The sequence below is a fragment of the Xiphophorus maculatus genome, chromosome 11, assembly GCF_002775205.1.
Source record: "Xiphophorus maculatus strain JP 163 A chromosome 11, X_maculatus-5.0-male, whole genome shotgun sequence".
NCBI classification, from domain to species: Eukaryota; Metazoa; Chordata; class Actinopteri; order Cyprinodontiformes; family Poeciliidae; genus Xiphophorus; species Xiphophorus maculatus.
The window spans coordinates 18,449,301-18,477,049 of record NC_036453.1 but is presented as its reverse complement, the minus strand read 5'-3'; the positions used below and the strand labels follow the sequence as shown (position 1 = coordinate 18,477,049).

General features: G+C 40.7%; 1 protein-coding gene across 1 annotated transcript; it reads right to left on the bottom strand.

Moving 5' to 3' along the window:
• Positions 1–6,440: 6,440 nt before the first annotated feature.
• Positions 6,441–26,591, bottom strand: LOC102218800 (SH2 domain-containing protein 4A-like). The gene is made up of 7 exons (XM_023342823.1): positions 26,506–26,591; positions 25,289–25,780; positions 19,900–20,047; positions 19,674–19,776; positions 17,790–17,828; positions 15,199–15,484; positions 6,441–7,587 (listed from the first exon to the last, which is right to left on the bottom strand). Exons 2-7 carry the CDS (start codon positions 25,473–25,475, stop codon positions 7,373–7,375), a joined length of 978 nt encoding a protein of 325 aa, XP_023198591.1. The 5' UTR covers positions 25,476–25,780; positions 26,506–26,591; the 3' UTR covers positions 6,441–7,372.
• Positions 26,592–27,749: the final 1,158 nt, after the last annotated feature.

Sequence of the window (27,749 nt, the reverse complement as noted above, 5' to 3'; positions counted from 1 at the left end):
AGCCCTTCTTCAACAAGTTACGGCGCACATCAAGAATACGCACAACCTAATTTCAAAAAGGAGACTCATCGTCTTGTTTGTGGTGTTGAAGCAACAACCAAAGCTGACTGGACTGTGCTGTTGATTTTTTTTATTTTTTATTTCTTGGCAAGACAAATCTCGGGAGGCTGGAAAATAATTTGGTCATGGCTGTGGGAAGGTTGTTGGGTGTGGGAGGCATGCGGGTGATGTGGGGGAGAAGGGTTGAGGGGTGACTGCTCCGTAGGAGGAGGAGGAGGAGGAGGAAGAGGAGGAGGAGGTAGGGCTTTGACCGTCTCGCTGCGGTGGAAAACATGCTTGACACTTCATTCCTTTCCAGTTAATGTGGAGCGGACCGCAAGATGTTAACCCTCTGCCTGCCTCTCGAGTCTTGCTCTACCACTTTTCAACAAAACCCAGCGCTCCAGGGTCACCTTAGCACAACTTTGCTTTAAAATCTGTGAAATTTACGTGGCATTTAGTTCAACGTGTCATTGTCAGTTTTGCCATTTGTTTTCCTAGTTGACTGTAAATGTTTACTTATTAAAATAAAGTGTACCTCAACAAGAAGCCAACTCTCGCAATCTATGTAGGAGATCTGACAGAATGCACTGGCTAGCAGGAAGCAGTATAGTCATGCTCAAAATAATATTATTGTGTTTTCATCTATTTTTTTATTCACATTTGTATAAACCTTTATTTAACCTTTATGTCTCATTGAGCTTAAACATCTCTTTTTCAAGAGAGAGCTGGCCATTTGTTCTCCTTTTGGTGTATTTTTTTCAGAACAATACCAGAGGCACAGATCAAGACCAGTGCATAGGTTTCTGGACAATTCAGAAACACAAACATACTTAAAACCGCTCCGGCGGTTTCATTTTCAAGAACCAAATATCTCCAGCAAAGCCGCTGCATCCTTCACTACAACTGCCAAGACTGATCACTAGACAGACAGACTTGCGATGGCTATGCACGAAACACGATCCAAAGCATGCTATTAATTCAGTTCAGTTTATTTATAAAGTGGCAATTAACAACAACTGTTGTTTGAAAGCTCTTTACAAGATAAATGTATCCAATATGTAAACAGAAACATACAATTACATCAATCCAGTTACAGTTACTCCAATTGAATCCTATTTATGATGCAATGCATTCCAATTTGGTTTTTTGATGCTAACTAGCAACTGATATGCTAACTATCTACTTAAGGAAGCCCTTAGGTATATGATCAAGCATGTGGGGACAGTGGTAAAGAACAACTTCCCTTTAACAGAAAATAAACCTCCAGAAGAACCTGACCGTCTTCTGGGGTTTCCATTATAAAGAGCGAGGCGTCGCAAAACTACGTCCTCTCCTTCTGGACTGTATGAAGTGCTTGAAGGGTTAGTTTGGATTTTTATTTAGTGAGGTTCTGTGAAATTATTGTTTGAAATAGTTCCCATAACTCTAGTAGAATGTCGTATCACTACTATTCAACAATGTAATTGTTGAAAATCTACATACCTTTTCAGAGTTGTGAAAGCTAACTGCTAGTTAGACTGTTGTATCTCACTTTTACATTTTAAAAAAGGCCTGATGTTCACATTAATATTTTACACTGAAAAATTCTGTATTGGAAATTCTTTTTTTTTTTTTTTGTCCCATTAATTTTATACAGTGGTTGAAAGGAGATGCGCCTCTGGTCTTGTAGAGGTCCAAAAGTAACACCAATACTTGTCTACAGCGCTGTCTATTAGCGGAGTGTAAATCTGCAGGACAATATGAAGCGCCTCAGCGGTCTTCAGGAGTAATGACGATTTTTACTGTCAGATGTGCTTTTGTCTGGAAAAGTTTTGAAGAGCAAGGCCACATTTTCCGGGCCCATCTGCCTCGTACAAATTACACAAAAAGAGGAGCCCGGCATCAAGGAGCATCCACAATGTTGCCTGGGAGACAGAGGTCACATGAGAGGATGAGTCACCGAGAACCGCAACTACCTAGAAACCAAGACGACTATCGAGCGTCCTCGCGTCATGAAGCTCCGCTCGGCTTGGGGATGGGTGAGAGGATCACTGTCATGTCGGCAAGCAAGCGACATCCAATCTCTGTCCTTGGTGGAGAGACAGAAGTTAAACTTTCTCCAGCACAGCCACTGTTGCTGTTTTTCTCCAAGTTGGAGCTCCAACCTCAGTGTGACCACGGGTCTTCTGCTGATCTGTGAGTTGGCGTGTGTGTGTGTGTGTGTGTGTGGAGAGTAGGGAGTTAATGCAGGCAGGGCCGTGGCAGTCCTCTTGCCCCTCAGCCAGATTAATCATGCAGGAGAGACACAGCAGGCCCCCGTTTATTCTGCCTGGGGGTGAAGCTGTGCCCGCATGCTCTCCGTATCACATGACCTCGGCTCCCCCCTCCGTCCTGCTTCCCTCTCCTTCTTACTCTACTGGGGGTGCTGTGGATGGTCCTGGTGTTGGAGTCAGAGGAGGTTTGCAGTTATTGGCAGTTAGGGGGAACACCACAGCACACTGTGCTGCATTTTTTTTCTCTTTCTTTCCTCCTTGTTGTTTTTTTTCTCTCTTCCCTCTTCTTTGGCTGTGAAATAAGTGAAGCAGAAAAAAAGACGTCCATCTCTCCTGCAAGGAAACAACAAAACCCCCTTTTTTTATTTCCCCCCCAAACTTCGGTCGGAGGGCACTAACCACAACAGAAGCCCGGCTTGCTCGATGTAGAGGAGAAGTGTGGAGGGCAGAGGGGAGGAGGTGGGAGGACATACCAGGGGACTCGCCACAGATATCTCCTGGAAACTGCTCGACGATGTCTCTGCGCATCAGAGAACAGCCAAGGCCATTGTTGGGCTCTTTGGGAGACAGAGATCTGAGCGGCGGAGAACAGTTGCGTGCTTCAGCGTTTTCAGTGTGCTTGCATGCGGAGCCCAGTGTGCACAACGAGACAATATATTTTACCACATGGTGTGACCAGTGAAAAGATGAGTGACTCTTTGTAGTTTTTATGGGACTGGGATGCACTTTGCTTCGAAAGAGTGAAACTGGGCCAGAAAAGAAAAAAAAAACACAATATGGAAGATCAATGTATATCTGGCCTGCAGTGTTTTATTTGCAGCGCAATGCTTTCTCATCCAGATCTGATTACGTTGACTATAAAATTACACAGTTGCAAAGCTTTTCAAAGGGTTACTGTTTCAGTTTTGGGAAAATCCACTAATCCAAGCAGTCATCCTGCTAACTACAAAATAGTGCTTTGAGATAGCTATTTTTACAAAACATTGTAAAGCTTTTTAATCATGAATATAATTCTGATATCTCAATTTACTGTGAGCTACTTCTTGATTTCCTCCTCTTTGGAAGACACAGAAAAAACACGAATCCAGATTCATGCCGCTCATCGCGCCAGTTGAAACAATACATCATAATGGTGGCAGAAGAGTGCGTTTGCTTTTAAGAACGCAGCCTGTTGAAGGGAGAAAAGAGGCTTGATGATCAGTTTGCTTCTGGACTACATGAACAACAAAAACAGCAGATCTACAACATGAGCACAACACGCTGTGTTCCCTATGGAGAATGCAGCGGCTGCTGCACATTGTGAAGCTGCATCATTGCTTTGTTTCATAGATGCTCATTTACCATAGTGGTGTGATGAAACATTTCCGTTTTTCTTAAAAGTCATTCTGCATTTGTAAAAGTGGGCTAACAAAACAGTGTCCAATCTTTTGTTCTTTAAAATGTAAGTCATTTTAAAAAATACGTTTGTGCTGGTTTATATCTCACAATCTATTCTACGTATATCTTTAGCTCGGACATCAAAGAAAGACCTCCATCTGAGTTTGTTAATGATGCAGTAGGGGCCTCTCGCAGTTAACCATTACTCATCATAAAGAGTTTTTAGAAAGTAATGTGTCTTGGTATTTTCCAATTAGATTCCAAGTTTCAATGTAAGGGGTCGTAATCAAGGCTTTTGTTAAAATGATGCACATCTAGACTTATATCAGATGTGTACAGTGGCTTATTGCATTTCCACTGTAAGTGAGGAGGGAGTTGAACTACGCTTTTAGCGGTTTGTAAGGAGCTTTTGACTAAACGGAGATTAATTTTCATATTCCAAAGATATTCCGCCTCATTCATTGTCTCAGTATATCGGTTCGTCAGGTCATGCCACAGCATCTTTATTGGATTTAAGTTCAGACTTCGACTATTCTATTTCAGAAGCTTCTCAGAAGTTCTGATTTTAGAAAGTTAAAGATTTACTCACTGTTCTGCTTCTAATCGTTGTCTTATTGTAACCAAAGTCCTAAGTTTAAGGTCCCAGACTGAAGGCCTGACATTCTACAAGCTTCATGGGTTTTCTACAAGAGAGCAAAATTCATGGCTCCATCAATAATGGCAAATCATCCAGACCCAAAAGCACCAAAGCAAAAAGTCTAAATTTCTTTCTGAAATCATTTAGATGATTTTTGGGAAATGTCAGACATGGCTCTCTCCTGGTAAATCTCCCATGGATGCCATTTTAGTCTAGCCATCTTGTCTTGAATTATAAATAATGACCTTAACAAGGACAGGACAATTATATCATTATTTCAGTGATGGAAACTGTTGTTTTCTGCACGTGGAGAGCCATACTGAAAACTAAGCACAGGCTGCCTTAAAGTAAGCATACTGCAGGTAAACAACTTTGCTGCCATTCAACTAAAAATTCAAACTGAGTTCATGAATGTGAATCTATATGCTATGATTTAAGATTTAAACATACGTCATTTTTTAGATCACATCAATTAAATTACAACATCAGAGAGTACTGTCAAATACTGTCATGAATGTTTGAAAAATCATTAGTTTGCATTTTATGAGAATTATTCAAACTGCTACTTTCCCAGGGTGCAGTATATAAACAAGCTTTCACGATCACAAAAACGGGACCTTGGTGTGCAAATTTGAATTAATGAAGGATTTTCTGTAATCTTTAGAGGGTCAAAATTATGCATACGGGCTAAAACATTCACTTGAATTTCTTACCTTGACAAGACATGTTAGCTTATTTTTAGTAATTGTGCTTATTTGCAATCTATAACTTTTACCACAAGTTAGACTGATTAATACAGATTAAAGCAATTAATTATTACCATTTATTTTTTTGTTTACACAAGTGGTTGGATCATCCAGGATCATCAGTTTAAATTACAGCACAGATTATTACTGTGCGTCAGTGCTTTGCCAGAAAACTCCTCAAAACTCACTCACAGGTAAAGAAAATTGTTAGATATTTGAGAGTACATTTTGGAACCGCCATGCCTCCAGCCTGCCATAAACTGGAACCTGCTGGGGCAGCAGTGTCACTGTCCATGATGAGGCCAGTTTTCCAACAACAAGGGCAGAGAGACACCTGTCTGAAAAAGGAACACCTTTAACCCCTTAGCAGCAGGGGCTTGTTTGGGGAATGGTATAACACAAACAGTTTGTTGGATGAACAGTGAGGTGAGGCAGTGATGTGTTGTATCACACACACTGAATGACAGTAGGTGCATTCCCATTGTTCTCTCTCTTTGCATCACCTACATACATGTTTAATTAGACATGAACACAGTTTGTCTAATATGTTTAATCTCTCACTTTGGCCTTAAAATGGCATTGAAAATGAACAGGGTGAGGCAGAAAGTACAGTGGCACATTGATAGGGGGCAGCATTGAGCCATATATTTACAATGGGCAACAGGTGCTTTTCTACACACTGGGAAGACTAAAAACTTAAAAATAAACGCAAAGAAAGATTATTTTGAAAATATTCATGGAGAACAGCAGGCAGATGGACTTCCTATACAAATAAAGGTAAGATCATCCATCCATCCATCCATCCATCTTCTAACACCCTTGTCCCTAGTGGGTTTGGGAGGGGTGCTGGTGACAATCTCCAGCTGACGTTCCGGGCGAGAGACGGGGTACATCCTGGACAGGTCGCCAGTCTGTCACAAGATCATACATTATTTTCAATTTTAATAAAAAAAAAAAAAAACTGCTAACATGTAAATTTTAAAAACATCTACATTAACCTTGAATCTTTTGTCCTGTTGGACAGCCTGGAATTAAAAACTTTTGAAACTAAGTGATTTGATTAAGGTCAAAACTGAAATAAAGGGTATTATTTTGGGTTTTATATGTTTGAACATTATCTGTCACGGACCTCACTGCACATGACTGCAACAGGTCGTCCCAAACACACGACAACTGAAGCAGGCTAACAAAACAACAACCTGAACTTACTGGATATTTTTGAACTATGCCTAAAAGGCTCAGAAAATATTTTTGATTTTATCTATGCAGCTAATTATGCAAGAAGCTTCGTCAAGTCAAAGTGAAAACTTCATCAGACATATTCAAACAAATATTAGCACTGGTTAATGCATATGGAGACAGAGAGCAAACTCATACATTACAAAATGTGATTTAAACATTATATTTATTGAACTGCACCCTTCAACCTTTACATCAGAGATTTTGACATACCTCATATTTAAAAACAGCATTGTATTAATATCAAATTCCCCATTACAAAATGTGCATCCATATAGAAAAGATAAAAACAACAACGGCAACCAATCACATCTCAAAAATAGGCATGGCAAAAAGAACAGCAGAGCACAGAGCTGGATTATTTGGCACCAACTGTCTAACTTGCCAGGATTTGATCCACTGGGAGTGACAGATGAGTGTGCGTTTGGCACTGTCATTGGTCCACAACAAGTCGCAGTGAGACTCCTGCCAGGTGGCGGAGGGAGACATACATTGCAGTGTGACAAATAAACAAGCCAACAGTATCCTCTGGGAGGAGACGGTAAGGTGAGGGAGGACCCTTCTGTACCTGCTTTCACCCCTCTGTACCTCCCCAGGCCTTCTCTTTTGTTGAAACAGACATAAACCAAGAGGAAAATACCACCGCTTTGTGTTTGTGGCTAGGAGAAAATGAAAATGTCATAAATTGATCAAAACACATTATGCAATCGGCGACATTATATTGTGTTAATTAAGTTAAACTGTAAATATCGCTCCTCATCATACAAAGTGGAAAACATCCAAGAAAAATCTTTTGAAAAAGCGTTGATTTTTTTGGAATAGGTAAAAGAATTGCCACTTTCAAAACATAATATTCAAATACAATCAAATGTTTTTGGAATTTCTTTCCCACAAAGACCATTTACAGTACTGCAGCATTTGATATTAAAATAAATCTTTACATTTAAACCTTTGCCTGTTTAGGCTTTGGAAACAGAGCAACAGAGATCATTTGGTTTCTTACATCATCTTGTGTGGCAGTAATTCAAGCAGAAGGACTCTAGGACCCGGGTGAGAGGGCGTCTATTGTTGTTTACGGATTACCTGACGGAGGGTGTGGTTGTTAGGCGCAAGTGGTCAGGCTTTGTGGGAAGGGGTGGCTTAAGGCCGTGGGACGGGGCCAGTCCCGGGTTGTCAACACTGAAGTTTTTCATCAGATGAGCCACCCGGCCGCGCCCTGTGCAAGCTGTTGCAGTCAATGCTTTCCCGGCCTCTGCTGAGTCAGCCCTCTGAAACTTTCCCAATGCGCCAATATCTGCAAAAGAAAAGATTTGATCACTTTTAACAAAGGATGATTACTCTTAAGTGCAGTCCTGAAAGTCCTGGCACGAGATTAGGGGTGCACCGATAAATTGGTCGGCTGATCGGATGAGATTTCCTTCATTTTTGGTGCTCGGATTAATGGCCAAAACTTACATGTGAAACCAAACTGATCTACCTCTACTGAAGTCTGAAAATCATTCCCTGCCCCCTTTTGCTATTCCGTGGGAGAGGGCCGACTGACACAATCACCCACAAGGTCACGTCTGCACGTGTGCTGTTAATAATAGTCACCCCACTGTTGCCAACGACTGTGTCACAGTGTCAGCGAAGAAAAAATAAATAAACTGGTATTTGCCAAAATCTGAATCAGCAGGTCAGGCTTTTAAACGATTGGTGATCGGCCAAAAAACTGCAATCGGTTCCCCCCTACATGAATTATTAAAACGCGCAATATTTCTTGCCATAATGGAGACTGTCTCACAGACGCTATAGCTACAGTTTTAGTGCAAACTATTATTTTGATATAAAACTCAGACAAGGCTATGCCAGTTTGTTTAAATACCAACATTCATACCTAAGGCAATCAAAAGTACTTAAAAGAAAATCAAATGGAAAAAAAAATAAATAAATCTTCAGGCTATGCAAAGTGTCAGAAAAACCGGCATCAGAATAAAAGCTCTCAGGTGTCACAAAGAAGCTCCCAACAGGTGTCAGGTCAGAGGTTTCCAAATGCGTAACCAACGTGCGATGGTGGCAGACTGGAAGGTAAAGCCGGTACAGTATATACATGAGCATTTAAAGCCACACCAACAGCAGCAATGGAGGTAGAAATGGGAGAAAAACACAATTAGGAATAAATTAATGGTTAAATTTATAACGTAATACCCAGGATCATGACACATGAGACATTTGAAATTCATGCAGGAAATAAGAAAACAAAGTAACAAAGATTTTTGGGTGGACAATTAAAGAGAAAATAAAAAAAAAAACTTCAAGTGAATAGCTTAGAAATTAGCCCAATATAACCAATAACAGTTATACTTCTGGATTCTTCAAGAAGCAATATTAGATCTGACATTAATGGAAAACAAAAACAATATATTATATTATACAGCCGTGTGAAAAGCTTTTAAACGGTTTTTATTTTTGGTAGAATAATCCAACACTAAAATAACCACATAAGTATTTTTAATTAAAGAACATTTGCTGCCAGGATAGTTTCACTTTGCCAAAGGCCATTAGGTGAAGCAAGGAACCACGTTCATCTCCTCACTACACACAGAGAGAATGGCGGTGAAAAAAAATATTTATTAGATACCATCTACTTGCAAAAATGTTTGGGATTGAGGTAATAAAGTTTTTCTGTTTCTACCGTCAGAAATGTAAACATGTAAAGTTCACTAAACTTTGGTTTTAACTGGAACCATGTGTTCCAACAGATGAGAATAGTACCAATCCTTCCACATCAGTGTGGCATGAAACAAATTATAAATACTTGCAAGTATGGAGGAGAACCCATGATGCTGTGGGCCAATTTCTCTTCCAAACCTGATAGAAGACAGAGCATTCTGAACACTTAAAAAAAAGAAAGAAAAAAAGCAGTGACCTTCAATAAAAATCTTGGGTCGCTTGGTCTTTGTTTTGATATGAAGTGCATTATGTCCAGTTGAGATTTTTTGGAATTATTTGGAGTAGCAACTTGATTTGGAAAAGCTATCAGCAGCACCAAACCTGTTTCAAACAGGAGTCTACACCATCGAGACAGATTGTTAATGGTCAAAGGTTCCTGTTCCCCCCGCCCCGCTCTCTCTCTCTTGGTATGATCCAACCTTGTGAAATTATACTTGAGAACATTAAGTTCTGTTTTCAAAAGGTACAAAGTGTTACCAACAGGAGTATCAACAATCATGCCATCTGCAATATCGTTAAAACAATTACTTCTTAACATGAACATTTTTTCCCCACACCCCAGAATGTACTCAAATTCAAGGGTGGATTTTTCTAAAATATTCAGTGCGAGATTATTGGTACTTCAATAAAACCACCTAAATTTATATAAAGGCTTTTTATCTAGGGTTTGAGTGAATTAATAAAAACAAAATCACAGGATCGGTTTAACACTCACATCAGTACATCAAAAAAACAAAGCAAATAATAAAGTAAACACACAGTTATAGTTTTAGATAGTTTCGCAAATGTAAATTTCTAGCTCAACAGCAGCTACCATTCCCCTTCTCCAGATGTCGTCTCTCTATATTCCTTCTCTCTCTTCCATCTTTTCTCTTTTCCTTCGCTTCCCTCCATCCAGCCGTGGGTGAGCAGAGGTCATCCTCGCTGGAAGTGGAGCGGGGACACAGCTGGGCGTAGTTTGTGTGTGCGTGCTCGCCACGGTGCCATGTTTTGGAAGAGGGTTGTAATTGAGGGAGGAATGGAGGGCATGGAGGGAATGGAGGGAACGAGAGTAACGAACGATAGGGGAGGGAGGGCCGCAGGGACGGCAATGGAGGAGCGAGCAGACAGACGCTGCTCAGACACCAGAAGGCTTGAGGAGCCACATATTTTTAGCGTCGTCCCCTGGGGGACAGAGATATGTGAGAGTACCCGAGTGCGTGGCTACAGAAAGACACACGAGCGCTCTCTTTCTTTCTAACACACACACACACACGCCGACACACGCACGCAGCAGAGTGAAAACATGCACACACTGACGCACATGCCACATATCGTTCAGGTCCGTGCATGCTCTTTCGCACACAAACACTCACACACCCCTGCTGCTCACGGATTCAGTCATGCATGCCGCCATCTCTGACTAATACCCCGGCACTGCACATGCACAGAGGTGGTTGTTAAAGCCCAAAAACACAGACAGATACACCTGGGGGCCAGGAAACCTTTAAGGCGCTTTACGTCTTGCAGGCATGAAGGGAGGAAACCTGAAGTAGCCTTTAAGGGGGTTTTATTGCTTATTGTTGTTTACCCTCTCCTCTTCCTCGGTTTTGGCCCCTCTCCCTGTGGTGACACTTCATCCCTCTACCTTTCTCCTCATCTTCCTCCCCACATGTCCTGCCCTGCCTTCCTTTGCCCCCTGACCCCACGGTTCCTGTGTTAATGTCCTCTCGCCGCGCTGCGTGGGCTTGCCTCTGATTGTCTCGTTGTGTTGTGCGGTCACCACGGAAACCTTGGATAGGCTCCAGCAATTGAGGCCGACACACATCGAGGCACGCACCCCGCACGCACGCGGAGGCAGACGCACACACCCGCGGTCAGTTTTCTGAGCTCGGAGACTCGGCGCGGGTCTGAGCAGAATGCTTAATGGAGAGACGGAGCGATAGAAAAACAGAGAGTAGAGAAGGAGGACTGATGTTGTGGGCATTCACTGTAAAATCTAAGGCAAAAGACCAACACCTTCCCTCAGGTAGCCTGACTAACCTGTCCCAACACACCCAGAAAATGCTTAAACTCCACGCCTTCCTGCCTGAAACCCTCCTGGGCAGCTGCTCCCTGATCTCTGCTCACAGAAACTGTGTTTGAGGCTCCCTGTAAATCCTGTAAATACTCCCATCGATGTAATAAGCATTAAATTAGTTATCAGCACAAATTTATCTTCTGCTTGAGCTTTTAAGTGTTGCTCAGCACCTTCCGGGACAGCATGTGGGAAGCACAGGGAACACGAGGAGGATGAGTAAGCTAGCAAAAAATAAATAAATTAAACGCCAATCTATCTCTTTAAAGATCTCGGCGTCTCTGGCCGGAAAAGCGGAGGAGCTGTGTGGGGCGGATGGGTGGGGTTAGGGGGGGGCGGGGGTTGGGATGGGGCAGGAGCGGGGCATAGGGCAGAATTCCTGAGCAGCACATCTGTGGACTGAAGGGCAGGGGAGAGGAGGAGGAGAAGTGTAGGTGTAGGCGTGTGTGTGCGTGTGGAAGCGTTGGCTCCTGTGTGGGGGGCTGGGGCCCCTGTCACTTATCGGCTCTGGCTGAGCGTCACCCAGGGCTAGAGTTGGGAAGCGGCACTGGAATGCCTGTCCTTTCCTCTGAAGGTGAAGACAGAAGAGGGAAGCCAGCGGACTGAGTGGGAGTAGCTTTGAAACGCAAACGCTCTCGCAAATGTATGGGTGCTGAAAAATCGCTCATGGTGCTATTCTCAAAGCGCACACGCTACATAAACTGCAAATCTTAGTTTAACTTCAGATCAAACTGACACACTTGTTTCCAGAGCACTAAATGCCTTTAAAGCAGCATCAAATAGCCCTGAATTCACTGAATCAGATTAAACTTGACACATCTGTGCAGGAACAAAAAGAAAGAAAAAAAACCCAGCAAAAGACAGAGCTATTCAGTGATGGCATTTGTTTTCCTACTAATTTCCTGGAACAGTCAGCACTCACATGTTCTATTATGTGTTAAATAGGTCATGTGAACGGAAAAAAAAATGTGTTGCTTCTTTTGGATTCATTAGGGCGAGAGTATTGCGGTTTCCAACTGATTACAATGAGTCGGTATTTGATGTTCTGCACCATTTGTGCCATTACATCAGTGAGACACTCAGGATTTCACAACTTCGGTCCAGTTCAGGAACTGAGGGTGCAGAGGCTTCCCTGACATTTGGGCAGCATATTAAAGGCCAGGCAAGAACACCTGAAAGCAGACACAATATTCTTTTTTGATATTTGAAAAAATACATGTTTTTCCACTCCCTTGCTCCCCATTTAATGGTTTCCTCATTTGTATTATTTTACTAAAATTGTATAACTGAGGCATGACCACGCAATTGCTTTTACACTCTTTCCTAATTTGTAAATGTAATGTTTAGTAGTCAGTTATTTTCTTGTCTTTTCCTTTATTTTACACAATGTTAAAATATTGTTGCTTAACTTAAAGCACCTTTAGTCCAGTTCCTCTCAGTCCATGTTAACACAACAGTCAGCCATGTCGCTGTTAGGTCTGTAGGTGTCTCCTCTCCGTGCTGACGGGAATGCTTGTCAGTACTTCCATTCAAACGAAAACAACTGAGGCTCAGTTCGCCTCGTCCTCCCAGAGGAACGAGCTTCCTGCAATTGTCAAGGTCAAACCGTCGTCCAGAGTCACGATCCGTTCATTCAGGACGGTTACAGACCACTAGAAACTCACCCGCCCACCACAACAGCTGTTCCTTCAAACTGCCGTCTCTCCTTAAATCTGTGTTACACGCTGTCCTCGAATTACCAACCCCTAACCACATGCAAAACATCCTCTTTGCTTTCTTTCCAATTTGCATCTTTTAATTCTTGTGTAGAACCGCTCCTTTTTAAAAAGAAAAAAAAAAAAAAAAAAACCCACTTCATATCCTTCTATAAACTGGCTTATTCGAGCAAAGTGATTGAGATCAAATTTTCATCTGGAGGACAATATGATGAGCAAACAATAGTTTTTAACTCTTCAGAGTCCACAGAGATTCACCAGGATCAAGTAACAAAAAAAAAACTATTTCAGTTTTTGTTGTTGTCGGTTTTAGCAAAATGCTAAAAAGATGTGGCAAAATAATGTACAAAGCTTTGACCCTGAGGAATTCTCTGCTATGAAGTCAGTATACTGGCTGCTTGTATTTTTTCTCCCCACAGAAGCATATACACACAGAAATATTCAAATGTTCTTATTTATTTATTTATTTATTTTATTTTATTTTTTGCAACTTTTTGTAAAGAAAAATTAAATCAATGCATTGTGATCAAACTTCTGTGTCACTTCCCAGCTGTGTAGTCTGAGACGGATTTGGACAATGAGGTGCAGCAGGATATGGAAAGGAAGGTGTTGCAGGAAGAGGATTTTTCCAGCAGAGGGACGCTGTGGGAATGAGACACTTTCCCCAGCTCAGCTTCCCTTCGCTAATATCACAATTCTCCACTAGGTGGTGCTAACTTTCCCCTTACACAACAAATGTTTTTGCAAATTTGGGTCAATTGAGGCTGAATAGTTGTCAGATCCTGAACGTGAATAATGGGTTGTAATAAAAAATGATTGAATTGTCTGTAAAAATTTCCTGCAATATTTAAAATATCTTTCAGGAAGAAATTCAAATTCTGTCTTTTTATCTGGAAAGGATTTTTAGATTCAAAATGGATTAAACAGAGTTGAAAGGTTTTATTTTGTTATGGGGTTTTTATCTCTAAAAATTGTCATCCTAAACAAAAATGGTTTCCCTTATTTTAATCCATTAAAGAATAAAGTCAAATTACAGCTTTATGTTGACACATTAAATGACCATAAACTTAACATTTTTGGTTTTTGGGCTGCATCTCATCAATATTTTCCCAAAATAAAACACTGGGGATGCAACCAAACATACAGGTGTGTAGCAAGGGCCAAATCGCAGACTCATTTTGCCCCCCTCCTCCCTCTCTTGGCAGGCCCCTGGTTCTTTGCCAGTCCATGCGGATTCCAGCAGGCTGAGGCACTGTTTGGCGAGCGCTCAGGGCTCAGAGAAATAAATCGCTCCGCCTTACTGCAGCACAGAAATCCGTTTCTAGTGTGAACTTTGCTCAGGCTGTTTCTCCTCAGCTCTCGGCAGCCATTGTTTTTCTTATGCGCTATGCAGATATTCTGATGAGGATTCTCATATACAGCGACTTGCATAGATACACATAAGGCTTCAATCCTTCTACATTTTGTCACGTCACAACTCTCAATGTACTTCATACACCTGACATAAAGTAGCACATAGCTGAAATGCAAATTGATACATACTTTTTAAAAATCAGGAAAAGTGGACTGAAGAAAACTACTGTTGACAGGAATCCGTAAGACGTCCTGAGGATGTCTTAACAGGAAACAGGAAAGCTTTTCAAAGTTGATGGAAAAGAGGGATGGAGGTAAATGCAGAAAAATACTGGAAGGAAACCTGTTTGAAGCTACAAAGATGAGAGATGACAGTATACCTCCCAGAGGCATAACCCATACAGCCAGAGGTCCAGTGGGATCAAAGCAGATTTGTAAGTTGTTAGAATGGTCTAGTCAAATTCCAGGCCTACACACCCAATTGAGTAACTGAAAACACTGATGCTCTCCATCCAACCTGAGTGAGTTTGAGCTGTTTTACATACAAGAATGACTGAAAATTTCTGACTCCAGATGTGCAAGGCTGGTAGAAACATACCACTGTAGCTGGGATTGTAGTAAAAGTCAATTCTGTGAAATATCTACTCGGGGACAATGAAACACATTTCCCTATATCGTCACAAGTTTTCTCCACTTTGTGTTCTGTCAAATAAAAATGCAATAGAACAGATTGAGACCATAAAATATGGATAAGTTAGGAGGGTGTCGATGCATTTGTAAGGAACTGGACGTTATCTTCAATATGTTGACGACTGTTTCATTGCCAATGTTTAATTTTCTTTTCTATCTATGTGTGAGCCTTCCTGTATAAGTGACATACAGGAAGGATTATTAATGATGGAAGGTTTTCTGTGTCTTTTTTTGTGTGCATCATCTGAGAGTAAACCAGGATATGCTCCAGCAAGTGTGCAAGTCATCCACATTCAGGCTTACAACAATCACTCCCTAAATTGATTTTGACATCTGACCCAACATTTACCTTTATCTGTGGCGCCACATGCTCACTCACCTTTCCCAGCCTGTGAATCTTGGGCCTTCTGGGGCTTCTCAGAGCACACGCTGCCTTTAGCGGTGGATGCTGATGTGGACTCTAATTGGACAGCGCTGCTGGAGGATGGCGTAGAGGATGCCAGTCTGAGATTTCCGAGGTCGGCCCTGGCGTTGATGCAGCCCGGCGTGGGGTTTGAAAAAGCCGGTCTGACGATGATGGCGTTGCTTCTCGTGGGTGGCCTGGAGCTCAGGGGCGCCTGGGAGACGGGCTTCACCTCCGTCGGACCGGACGCCTGTTCCTGGAGCTGCAGAGCCAGGAGTGACACAAAGAGGACCAGAGAGGAAGATCAGTGTTGACAACCAAATCACATGCAGTGGAAATACTGTCATGCGCAATTAAATCACGGGATCAATGATTCACTAAATTACAGCTATCCAATGACAGCTCTGTGTGTACCGAAGCACACACACAGACACGGCTATGACCAGTGACTCGGAGTTTGCGGATGTGAGGGGAGAAAATTATAAGGCGACTTGAAAATCAAGCAGACTTGCTAATCTTCCTCCCCAGTCTTACGCCTTCTTAATCAACAGCTCTCCGCCTACAGAATGAGACCGCCGTCCCTCATGAAATGAGCTGCAGAAAACCAACCTCCTTCCTCCTTCCAGAAACAAACCACTTTATTTATAAGAAACACATTGAATTTCAGGATTTGGTAAAGGGTTGTCACACTGACCAAACTTCATAAAGAAGAGGGGATCAGCAGAGATCGTCATCTGTCAATAACTTAAAATAACAAAAAGACTGACATAAATAAATTACTACATCAGTGCAGTGCGCTCTGGAGGCAATGAGCCTCTCTGCTGAAGTGTTCAGAATGTCCAGGTTGCTTTATTAGTGGCCTTCAGGACTCTACAGTCAAACCAGACTCAGTTATTACTTAGCTAGTTTACTGTCGTATTAGCAACTATGACCACATCAAGGTACAAAAAGGCACAAAAAGCAATTATCAGTTGAAATATCCATTAAAATAGTCATCACACTGTAAAAACACAAAATCTTACCAAGTAATTTTGGTCCAGTTTCTAGCGCAAATATCTTAGTATGCTTGAAATGAGACAAAACTAACTTACAAGTAACTTATCAGCAAGACGTAGGAGCTTGTTTTGAGTCAATACTTCCTTAATATTGGTAAAAATAAATAAATAAAATGAAGTACTAGTCCGATTGGAAGATTATTTTACTTGTAACATGGGAAAAAGTCTTGTTATAAGTGAAATTATCTGCCAAAAGAACTAGTACTTTTTACTTAAAACAAGCTCCTATATCTTGCTGATAAGTTACTTGTAAGTTAGTTTTGTCTTATTTCAAGTTTACTGAGATATTTGTGCTAGAAACCGGACCAAAATTACTGGACCAAAGTAATTTTCATTACTTTGTAAGATTTTGTGTTATTTTGTTTCAGTGTAGATAATACTATATAAACAAATACAATAAAATATGTATCAAATGAAAAACCTGAAATGAAAAATACAGTCCAGGACTCTATGTGATGGTGAAAAGCTATTCTGGTGTTTTTAGATATAATTCACATTTTCTGAGAAACTAAATGTTGGTGTCTTTTCAGCTGTAAGCCATAATTATAGAAATTAAACAGAGATTCTATACACAATCTATATAATTGGATCTATATGACTGAACTGAATAACTGAAATTAACTTTTTGATGACATTTTAATTTGAGATGTAATATGAGGAGGCTGGCCCAGACTTTGTGGACTCGAGGTACAGACGTTTCTTTTGTGGCAAAGAGGGGAATGAAAAGAAAAAAAAAAGAACGCAGAACAAACTCGCTCGCCCAAATCTCAAGGGACTGTTCCACAATCCCATCCATCTGCGACTGACGCATTCTCCTTCTCTGGCGTTTTAATTCCCTGATCAAGTTCATCAACCATCTGTTCTGGGGCAGTCCTGAAATCCTGTCTCATGTCAACCCCCTCACACATACCTACACACACGCACACACATCATTTGCACACTCATAAACACAGAAACAGAACGAAAGCGAGCAGAGATAGGAAGCACAGTCCCCCGACAAGACGAGTCTGGAAAGATAATGCAGCCTGTGGGAGGACAGTTGAATACAACTGCCCCAACTACCCCAGAGTGAGCGATGAAGGGTGGGGGGGTTTAGACCGGACGGAGTACAGAGAAGAGGGAATGCGGAGAGAAAGACGATCTGGAAAGAGGCAGGGAGCAAAGGGACAACTGGCCCTGACAGACATTTCCTGCTCCAGAGGAAGGGGACCTGCGAGTAACGTCTGTAAAAGTATTGCTGCACAGTAAATCATCTGTTTATTACAAAGACCAGTGCACTTTAACATTTAAAACAAGATGCTCCCTCACAAAATGTCTGAGTCTAATTACACATTGCGGAAAATTAAACAGGAAAAGTATAAGAATCTGAGAAAAATTCAAAGCAGTTTAACAATGGGTCCTCAGTTGCTGCTGAAAGTGAACGTTTTCCACCTGACACCTGTGGGCTTAACCAGGGCACTACAGGAGTGAGAGCCGATGGAACAAAGACTGAATGCAGTTGCTCCAACTTACCGGCAGAGGGCGTAAAGTGCTGGTTTCCTCACGTTTCTCCTGTTGGGAGAGAAAGGAGCGTTGTTAGTTGATGTAAAAGGTTGCACTTTAAATGTGAGGCGGTATTCTGATCTATATTTGCAGAGTGAACGCGGAAGAAGTTGGAAGAAGAATAGAGCAAAACTAAAACGTTCTGAAAACGACGTGAAGCATTGGGAGCAATGATGTGTGAAAACCAGACACGGCGTGAGATGCTCTCATTTCCGCTTCAGGCCAGATGAGACCTGGATCACTGCAGCTCAGTGTGTGCAAGGTTGCCATGACAACACACCAATGTGGGGAAAGAAGGTGCCCAGTTACTATTATTTAAAAAAAAAAAAAAAAAACTACTAAAATACAACTACCCCAGAAATGAAACATACAGCTGGTCTCCTGGGACTAATTTATCTACAATGGTTGATCTTGGCATTTTAGGGTGTGAGCACAAGATCCCATTTCAAAGAACTCTGCATATTTGCTCAGATTATCTTTGAGTTTAAAATGTTGTCATCATCTAAAACTTTTAAGGTTGTTAAGAAAAGGAGAAAATCTGTAAGGAAGTAAATACTTTATAAAAATGCCAAAATATTTGAAACAGATAGAAAACTCCATGTTTGGTAAAAGCATTGTACATCGGCAGAAACACTCTGTCTCCCCTGTGAAACAAGTTGGTGGCAGCATCATGTTCTAAAGATGCTTCCCTGCAGCAGATTCCGGAAAACCTATGAAGGTTGAGAAATGTATAAAATGTCTAAAATTCACAAGGACAATCTACCTCAGTATGAAACATAACTACAGCTTGAAAGGAGATTTCATTAAAAAAAAAAGTTCAAAGATAACAAAGTGAAGGCTTTGGAGTGGCCAAATCAAAGCCAGGCTTGACAACTAATCAAGAATAAGTGGTTGTACTTGAAAAGAGTCGTTTAAGCTTCCTGGGAAATCTGACAGACGATGAGCTGTTGTGTAAGGAACGGAGAAAAACTGCAGAGTCCAGACGTGGCAGCCTGACGTACAGTATTCACAAAGGCTGTTTTGTCTTGTCTAAAACCTTTCTCTTTTTAGAGAGTTTTCTAAGTCACCTGGTCTAAAATGTTCTTCCCAATAAAATATGTTATTTGGTCACGTACTTTCAGAAGGAAGCGCAGCAACATTTATGATCACTTCCTGTTTGGCAGATTGTTGTGACATAATGAAGCTGCAGACTAATTTCTAGTCGGCTTTAACTACATTCTTTGCTGTCAAAATGAATCACTTCCAAATCAAAATTGATATCAAACATGTAGGGTAACATTCCTACAAATAAAATGTTAGTTTAAGATTCCTGCAGACGATGTTTGTGTCAGAGAATTATAAAAGTATTCAGTGCGTGTTTTAAACTTTTAATAATTTTAATTGCTTGTTTTGATCATTTCTTCTTGTAATTTACTTCTATTCTCAGAAAATTTGCATTTTAGAAATCTACAAATCAACATTTTTAGCATGCCTTTTCAAACTTTTACAAATATTCCTAAATGAGCTGTACAAAAAATACCTGCATTCACTAGTGCATGAAAATAACTTTAAAATAAAGACTTAAAAAGGAAACTAGTTTTTCAAAAGCTATGCTAAAAAGCTTTACTGATTGACATAAATCCAAGTAAGAGGATGAAACAATGGGAGTAGTCAAGAAAATCTTATTAAAATCGATTTCTTTTTTACTTAAGCAGCTTTTTTCATGTGTTAACAATGATATGCTAACATTTGTACAAGGAGTGAATTATGGTATAATCACACAAAGAATGAAGGGAAACAAAAATATCTGAATTTCTTTTTCCTCTCTGTCTCCAACGTTTAAGTCATTAATAAGGTTTTCTAAGAGTAACCCACCTTTAAGTTCAAGGAGACTTCTGCTTGTGTTTTCTGAGGGATGTGCTGACACTCACTTTTGACCTCTTGTGTGACCATGATGCTCTTCAAGGTAGTTTGGTGGCTGTAAAGTATAAACATCACATTCTAATTTAAAACAGGAAAAAACACTGATGTGGTTTTAATTTTCTGAGTTGTTCACTGCCTGTCATGTAGAAAATCAGTTTTATTAATGAGAAGTAATTACTGCGTGCTGTTCTGAAGACTTGGTGGTGACTTCTTGTCTACGGCTGCAGAGTTGATGAATTTGGAGGTCAGTTCATCCACTTCTCCGATTACAAGGACTGAAACGTCTCCATCCCGGCCGAGCAGCCAGCTCACACTCTTACTGTTGGCTGTAAATTGAATCAATACCATCAGTTTAATATAAGAGTTAAAAGATAGACGACTGACTGAAAGCTAAATTTATCAATCACCTCAATTTATTTTAAAAATAAAGTTTTTCTCAAAACCACCCAGCGACAAACATCAGTGTCGTTGCTATTCATATTTTTTATTGGGTTTGTTTTCTACACAATTCAGACAACCTGTCAGTTAGGAGGGTAAACAAATGACAGGTCTGTGCTGCAGAGAGGATGGTTCAGAACAGAAAATTATTTTAAAAAGCTGAAATGTCTGGTTTTTAGGAATGTGATATCTGCCGAACCATTTTGAATCAAGCCGTCCAGCATTATTCATTTCTTGACTGATTTATGACACTCAAATATAGTTCAAATTTAGTCTTTCTTTCTATCTTGGCTTGTAAAATCAGTTATTACATTTTTGTATCATTTATTAAAATAAAATCCTTGATCTGTCTGGTATTTCTGAAGATCTAATCTGATTGGAAGGCAGAAATCTGCATATGACTAGTTTTACGTTTAACATTGAGGATATATTGACTTTTCAATCAATAACTCTCCCTAATGTTGCATAAATTTTATAGTGAGTTTATCTGTATCTGACAAAAATCCAAGAATATTTTTTCATCATTCATGTTTTGGAGCAGAGAGTTTCTCGGAGCTTTAAATTCTTCCTTACTTCTGATGGGCTAGACTGGGTTTAGCAAGAGTTGGTTTATGATATATCAAGGTTACAGAGAGTTACAGCTTTAAGCCTGATTTAATTTCCCATCATACATCTCCTACAGCTTTAAGTCAGTTTAATGAGGTGACGGAGTAACCGGAGCAAATCAGAAAGAAAGGGAGCAACGTTGGACATGATCTTGTTTTCAAACGTTTTTTTCAAAACTGAAAATTACTACAGCCAATTCTAGACTGTCCCATGCCTTTCATGACTTCTTTTCTTCCTGTTGGTAAAATTTTTGCAGATTTCCCATCTACTCATTGCAGATGAATGCCTGCGCAAACACTTGGCCTCATCTGATTGGCTACTGCTCAGCTGGTTGTTTGAGAAACACTGCAAACCTATCAACAGTGTATCTGATGTGAATCTCTGTTTAAACGGCTGCTGGGAATGGAAGATATGATCAACAGACGTTTGCTTCAGCGCGGCAACTGTAGGACTGATTCAGCTCACAGAAGGTTTATGTACTATGTAAACAGATCAGGAAGCCGGGGGAAAAAACCCGGCCACACTGGTTTTCCTCCCATCATCACTTCTGACCAGTACTTAAAAGCTGAATATCCATCTTCTTAACCCAAGACGCACTGATAGATAACCGGCATCTCCAGTTGTCTTTGTGTGATTTAGCAGCACAAAGGCACGTGGACACTTGTATCTGAACAAACATGTGTCACTGCCATGTGACTGTGGGAGCTGAGAAGTCAATTTATTCAGATAGCACAGCCAACACAATCCCAGGGCGAGAGCTTGTTGGGTGAAAACATACATTCATGGTGAGCTGGTTGCACCAGTCTGCCCTGTCGATCGCATTCCTACCCAGCATACCAGGATCACAGCGAAAACACGGCGTTCACAAACAAAGGTGATGCATCAGGTGCACACCGGATTCATTTATGTGTCGGCTTCTCATTTCTAATAACAATAAGCAGAATTTAATAAGATGATTTTTTTTTTATCTGGGGAATGTGCTGAATGCTCTCCAGTCTTTCCTGGAATTTTCTAAATTGTTCCGGATACATTTTTTTGTGTGTCAGCAGTCTGCCTGCATGAACACAAAAATAGAGTAGAATGCCGTCATACTGAAGGTGTTAATAGGATTTAGCATAAAAGTCAGGTTAACCACATCATCAGAAAAGCCTCAGGGTTAAACATGAGCTCACAGTGTCAATAAGAGAAACATCAAACTTTATTCTGTGAACAAAAAAACAAAAAAAGAACTTTTCCATCTACTTAGATAGTTAGACATATGTTTGCAGCATACTTCCTGTTTTGCTCTCTGCTAATTGTTTGAAGGATTTAGTCTTGACTCACTTCCTATTTCTCCCCCCCACAGCAGCACAACAGCCACTGTTTCCTCTAAAGGAAAAACGGAAAAGGGAAAACGAGGCGCATGGAAGCGTTGCCACTGCGAGTTCTCAGCTTGCAGTCTCCGTTGCGAGGCTGCAAAGGACAGCTGCATCAGCCATTAAAGACAAAGAAAGGCCACTGTTCCTTCACTCTGAGCGGCAGTTTATAGGAAGATCCTTGTGATCAGCGAGAAGACAGAAAGGCTCATTCACACACCGCGATGTGCTTTTAAGTGACTGTAGGTCGTGCTGTCATTTTGTGATTTTCTCTTGTGAAAATAGCCTAAAAGAGCATTTTGCTGTGTCCGGGTTATTACACAACACTTTCTCGCATTATCGCTCCCAACAAGGACAAACGAGACAAAATGTGGACTGACCACATTCTGCAGAGCAGCGTCCTGAGTTCCTGGCTGTTCAGTTGTTGACTGTTTCAGTCTGTTAACTCCAACGGTTGCGCCTGATAAACAAGGATACTATTTGAAATCCATGAGTAATTTCCCCTCTGCTGAGATTTCTATTTTTTTTTTCCTCCCAGTATTTTCATCAAGCATCTGCTTCCTGCTTGGTTCTACACAAAACCGTGCATTTTGGAATGTGTTGTTAAATGACACATCGCAAAACAACCTGGAAATAAAATGCACAGTGCCTTGCAAAGATTTTTATACCCTTTTAAATTTTTCACAATTTTTCATGTATCGACCACAAACCCTGATGTACCTTATTGGGATTTTTTTTTTTTTTTGTCTAATAGACACAAATTAAAGTAGGGCACAGTTGTAAAACAGAAAAATAAAACATATAAACATGAATTTCAAAACTTTTATGATTAAAAATCTAAAAAGTGTTTCATCATCTGATACACTGTTAAAAACAGTAAAATCCAGCTTACCAGCTGCTTATGGTTGTCCACAGGGAGTAATTTAATCTCAGCATAAATTCAGTTGACTACTGATGTTTCTTAGAGACCATTAGTGAACAAACAGCATCATGATGACCAAGGAACACGGCAGATAGCTCAATGATAAAGTTAGGAGATTAAATCTCTGGCAGTACTTATGAACTTAACAAGATGCTTTTCATCTAATCTGACTTCTTCGTAAAATAGCTCAAAGGTTTGAGCTATTTTACAAATAAGAATGGAAAAAATGTTCAGTCTCTGATTTTGCATAAACAAATCTACCCCAAAAGACTTACAAAGGGCATCCTAATACTTGAAAACAAACAATTTATAGTTTTGTAGTAGGGAATTTTTTAAAACCACTCAGTCAACAACTTCACAATGCTACATCGTTTTGTGTTGGTCTATCACATAAAATCTGCATAAAATGCTTGAAGGTTTACAGTTGCAACAAGTGAAAAGGTTTCCAGGGGTGTGAATACTTCTGCAACACACTGAATACTTATGAATGGCATTCATGTCAGACATTTTTATTTGCCGTAAAACACTCACTGCGGCGTATTTACAGCTTTTCAGAGTGGGAACATCTGTGAGTGAAATGCTAACATTAGTTTATTCATCATTAATCAGGGGGGAACTTGTTTATGGCCCTGAGGTATTCATCGTGCTTTCTGCTTCAGCTCTGAGTATGTTTGCAAACAGCTGCTTAAAGAATGGAGAACATGAGCTAAAGCGGCAACAGCACAACCAGCGGCTTAGGGAACATTTCACAGGTAATGCACAGACGTCTCCACAATCCCCTTCTCGAGGTCTGTGAGCCTATCAGGCGTTTTGCAGGAGACTGCACAAACATCTTTAGTGAAGGGATTTCGAATGAGGATCTCAGATGGTTTGAGTGACAAACTGCACCGCTGTGCAGCCTCTTCTTTAAAGAGACAGGACGTATCAAAGTACAGCTGTGTTCAATACAGCGGCAGCCCGTGCCGTCCACTTATTTTTTGGTAGATTCAGACTGATAAATTGCAAATAATTCACTAGTAGGTGTAATAAAGTAACAGAAAACCTACAGACTTAAAATCCACACCAGGAGAGATGCTTATTTTGTGTGACTAAAATCAATAATAGAAAGGGGATGTGTTAAAAAAATAATAGTGTGGTGAAGTCATTCATTCTGTGAACAAAGAGGGGTCAAACAGGAGGCCGATATGAGAGCATAAAGACAGGAAGAGTTCAATAAGCTTTTTATGGGGCATTCTTCTACAAGCACCTGAGCATCGTACGAGGATTACAAAGTTGTTCGAAAAGATGGAAACACACAAAGAAGTGCTAAAACTGACAGGCTGCTCAGCTGACATGATCTCAGCGGCTTTAAAACGGAAAACACAACAATGTGGAAGAAAACAGAGAAGTGCTATTTGAACAGATCAAAGGAAAGCCAAAAGGATGAAGGTTTCTGAGCTATCGCCTGTGTGTAAACAGAAGATGATCATCAAAATCCAAGGCAAAAAAAATAATCCAAAACACTTTGTTTTGAAGAGGAAAGGTGCAACATTTTAAAGAACTTAAAGCAATGTCACTTATTACACTGAAAAATCCATGTGTATTGTTAAGCTCAGGGTCCCAAGTATCTTGGTACAGACATGTCTCTCATACTGTGGTGTCAAAACTACGATCAGATGTTGGCGATCGGGCGTTCAGTTTGAAAACATCACACTAAAAAAGAGGTTATGCTGCCTTATGCTGAATAGGAAATAGCTTTGAAATGGGTGTTCCAACAAAACAATGAACACAAACACACCAGTGAGAAAACAGCATTCTGGTTCCAGACCAACAAGATTAACACGATGGAGAGCTCAGCCAAATCCTCTGACCTTAATGCAATAAGAAAAGAAAACCTATAGGGTGACATGGGGAAAAAAAAGTTGCTTCTGACGACAACCGAAGCAAAACAGGGGAATAAAGTCCAATCGTGCTGAGCTGGAACAGATGTTCACCACAGCCAGAATTTGGTCAACTACATGAAAACAAGAGATGTGAAACAATTATCACAAAAAAAAAACGATCACTGGGTCAGGGATTCTAGCATTTACAGTTTATACAGTGAATGTCTGAGTTTGTACAGAAATGTTTTTGATTTGCGATAGAGCATGTGGTGTATACATGCAGTGTTGTGTTGGGGTGCGGGGGGGCGAGGAGAGAAAGTTATTAGAAAGGATTCTGAGCTTATTTTGAACACAAACATTTCAGTGTCTGGTCGGCGTGGTTACCGTTTCTTGGTTTTGTCCCCTTCGACTGGGCAGCGCCTCCCTCCCTCTCCAGCTTCTCCTCGTGCTCTTTCCAGCGTCGGACCTGCTCCTCGCGCATCTTCAAGAAAAGCGTCTTTTTCTGATCCTCGTTCAGAGCTTCCAGAACGTCGGGGTCGATGTACATGTCCTTTAAAATTTGCTGCAGCATTTTGGCGGCGGGGTATATATATATATATATATATATTTTTTTTTTATCTAATGTAACTGGGAGAAGTAAAGAGAGGGTCTCATGGGCCGACTGCTGGAGGTGACAGTTTATAGTCTCATCCTGTTAGATTTTCTTGTCTTCTTTAGCCTACCAACAACCCACACAAACTTTTCTCTATGAATCACAACGCATGCATATCTTCTCACAATGTCACACACACATTTGAAACCCTGTTTCCTTTCTTTTTTGGGCTCCCCGCCCTGCTAAGACATCAGATTTTTGGAGGCCATCTTTGGGGGAAAAATCTATGGAGAAAAAACAGACAACATATAGAAGATCATGTTATTCCCTCAATTTGATATGCAATGCTACATATATTTCTTGAAAGACTACTTCGTCTTGCACACTTTCTCCTTTTTGTTTATTTTAAATTTTTTTGGGAATCATTTGGTCTAAAATTATACACCAGTTTTTATCTTGTTCTTCCCTTCAAGAACACGGAAGATCCCAAAGCCTGCTTCTGCTCCGACATAGAGGCTGATGTCAAGAATGGGAGGAGATTCCAGAGGAACGGGAGCGATTCTGTCATCAGCTGCCGACCTCACTCCTTCCCCCTCCCCGACACGCATCCCTTCCACTAAACCATGTTCTTGTCTCCCCACAAGCTAAGCACGACAGCAGCTCCATTTTAGCATGTTCGGGGTCAGCTGTTGGACATGAAGAAGTTGGCCATATCTTCGGAGCATGTGGGCCAGTCTTCCCAGCAGTGGGAGTGAAATTGGCTCCTCTGCTCTCTGCGATAATAAGTTAAACAAAGGCTTCCACCAGCAGTAACAACACTTGGAGGGAAAGAAAGGTTTTGCTCAAACTGACACATTAGTGGGATACAGACTGCTGTCTGCTACACACTGCAGAGGAGGAGGGGGGCATTTAGAGGGGAAACCCAGGGGGGAAACAGGAAATGTGAGGGAGGAAAGTGAGTAATAGAACAACAGAAGGTAAAAAGGGTAGAATTTGTTCAAGTACTCACAGTGGGATGTAGAGAGCCGCCGCTCCACAGCACAGAGTGCTAACTGAGCTGAGAGTCAGAGAGCCTGTGGGTCCTCCTCGTCTTTGTGTATGTGACTGGCTGATGACGTCACAGCATTCCACGGTTCTCCCTCCCTCCCTCTCCACGGGCTCGCTTGCTCTCTCTCTCACACACACACACGCGAGCGCACGCCCACACACACATATATCTCAAATAATTGGAAGACTGCAATCCAGGAAACACTCTGGGAATATTAAAAAGAAGAGATGAGAGGAAAACTGCTTCATTTAAAGATTGCAGGCCACATCTGGAATTCACCCTGATCATAACTAACACAGAGCTGCTAGCATCAGCTAAAACAGCTAAAACAAATGACACCCCGCAGAATCATTGGCACTTTATTGGACTCTATCAGGCTTTTAAAAAGTGACAAAATAAAACAGTATTTCTTTTTCAAGGCTTTCTGCACATCATCAGGGGTGGTAACATAACATTTTCAAAATTAAACATACGTCCTCAAACTAAAAGCATTGTGAAATGTTCCGTCTTAGATTATGTGACAGCAGTAAAAACTGAATAAGGGTTTTTGCAAATCTTAATCTGGGAAAACCACTAACTAACTAACAAAGCACAAGGTCCCAGAAAAACACATGTTTTCTTGATAAGAAAAGAAGAGACAGAAATAAATGAAAACATGCTACTAAAAAAAATACATAAATAACAAAATAGAACTGACATAAAACATTTTAACATACAGTACAGACCAAAAGTTTGGACACACCTTTTAATTCAATGAGTTTCCTTTATTTTCATGACTATTGACATTGTAGTTTCACACTGAAGGCATCAAAACTATGAATAACACATGTGGAAATATGCACTAAACCAAAAAGTGTAAAACAACTGAAAATAGCCCTTATATTCTAGTTTCTTCAAAGTAGCAACCTTTTGCTGTGATTACTGCTTTGTACACACTCTGCATTTTCTTGATGAGCTTCAAGAGGCAGTCACCTGGAATGGTTTTCACTTCATAGGTGTGCCCTGTCAGGTTAATAAGTGGGATTTCTTGCCTTATAAATAGTCATGAAAATAAAGAAAACCCATTGAATTAGAAGGTGTGTCCAAACCTTTGGTCTGTACTGTATTTCATTTCTTTTAAGTACCTTTTTAAAAATTGATTTTAGATTTATTTTCCAAAAACGCCACTACTGCTGTGAAATGTAGCTAAATTAGGTCAGGTTTTG

Excerpts from the sequence above, each read along its gene's own strand:
- LOC102218800 (XM_023342823.1), bottom strand. The coding sequence starts at position 25,475 with ATGCTGCAGCAAATTTTAAAGGACATGTACATCGACCCCGACGTTCTG. Across the intron at positions 20,048-25,288 it reads GGGGACAAAACCAAGAAACG|CCAACAGTAAGAGTGTGAGC; the intron begins GTAACCACGCCG and ends TTCAATTTACAG. Across the intron at positions 7,588-15,198 it reads AGATTCACAGGCTGGGAAAG|ATATTGGCGCATTGGGAAAG; the intron begins GTGAGTGAGCAT and ends TTTCTTTTGCAG.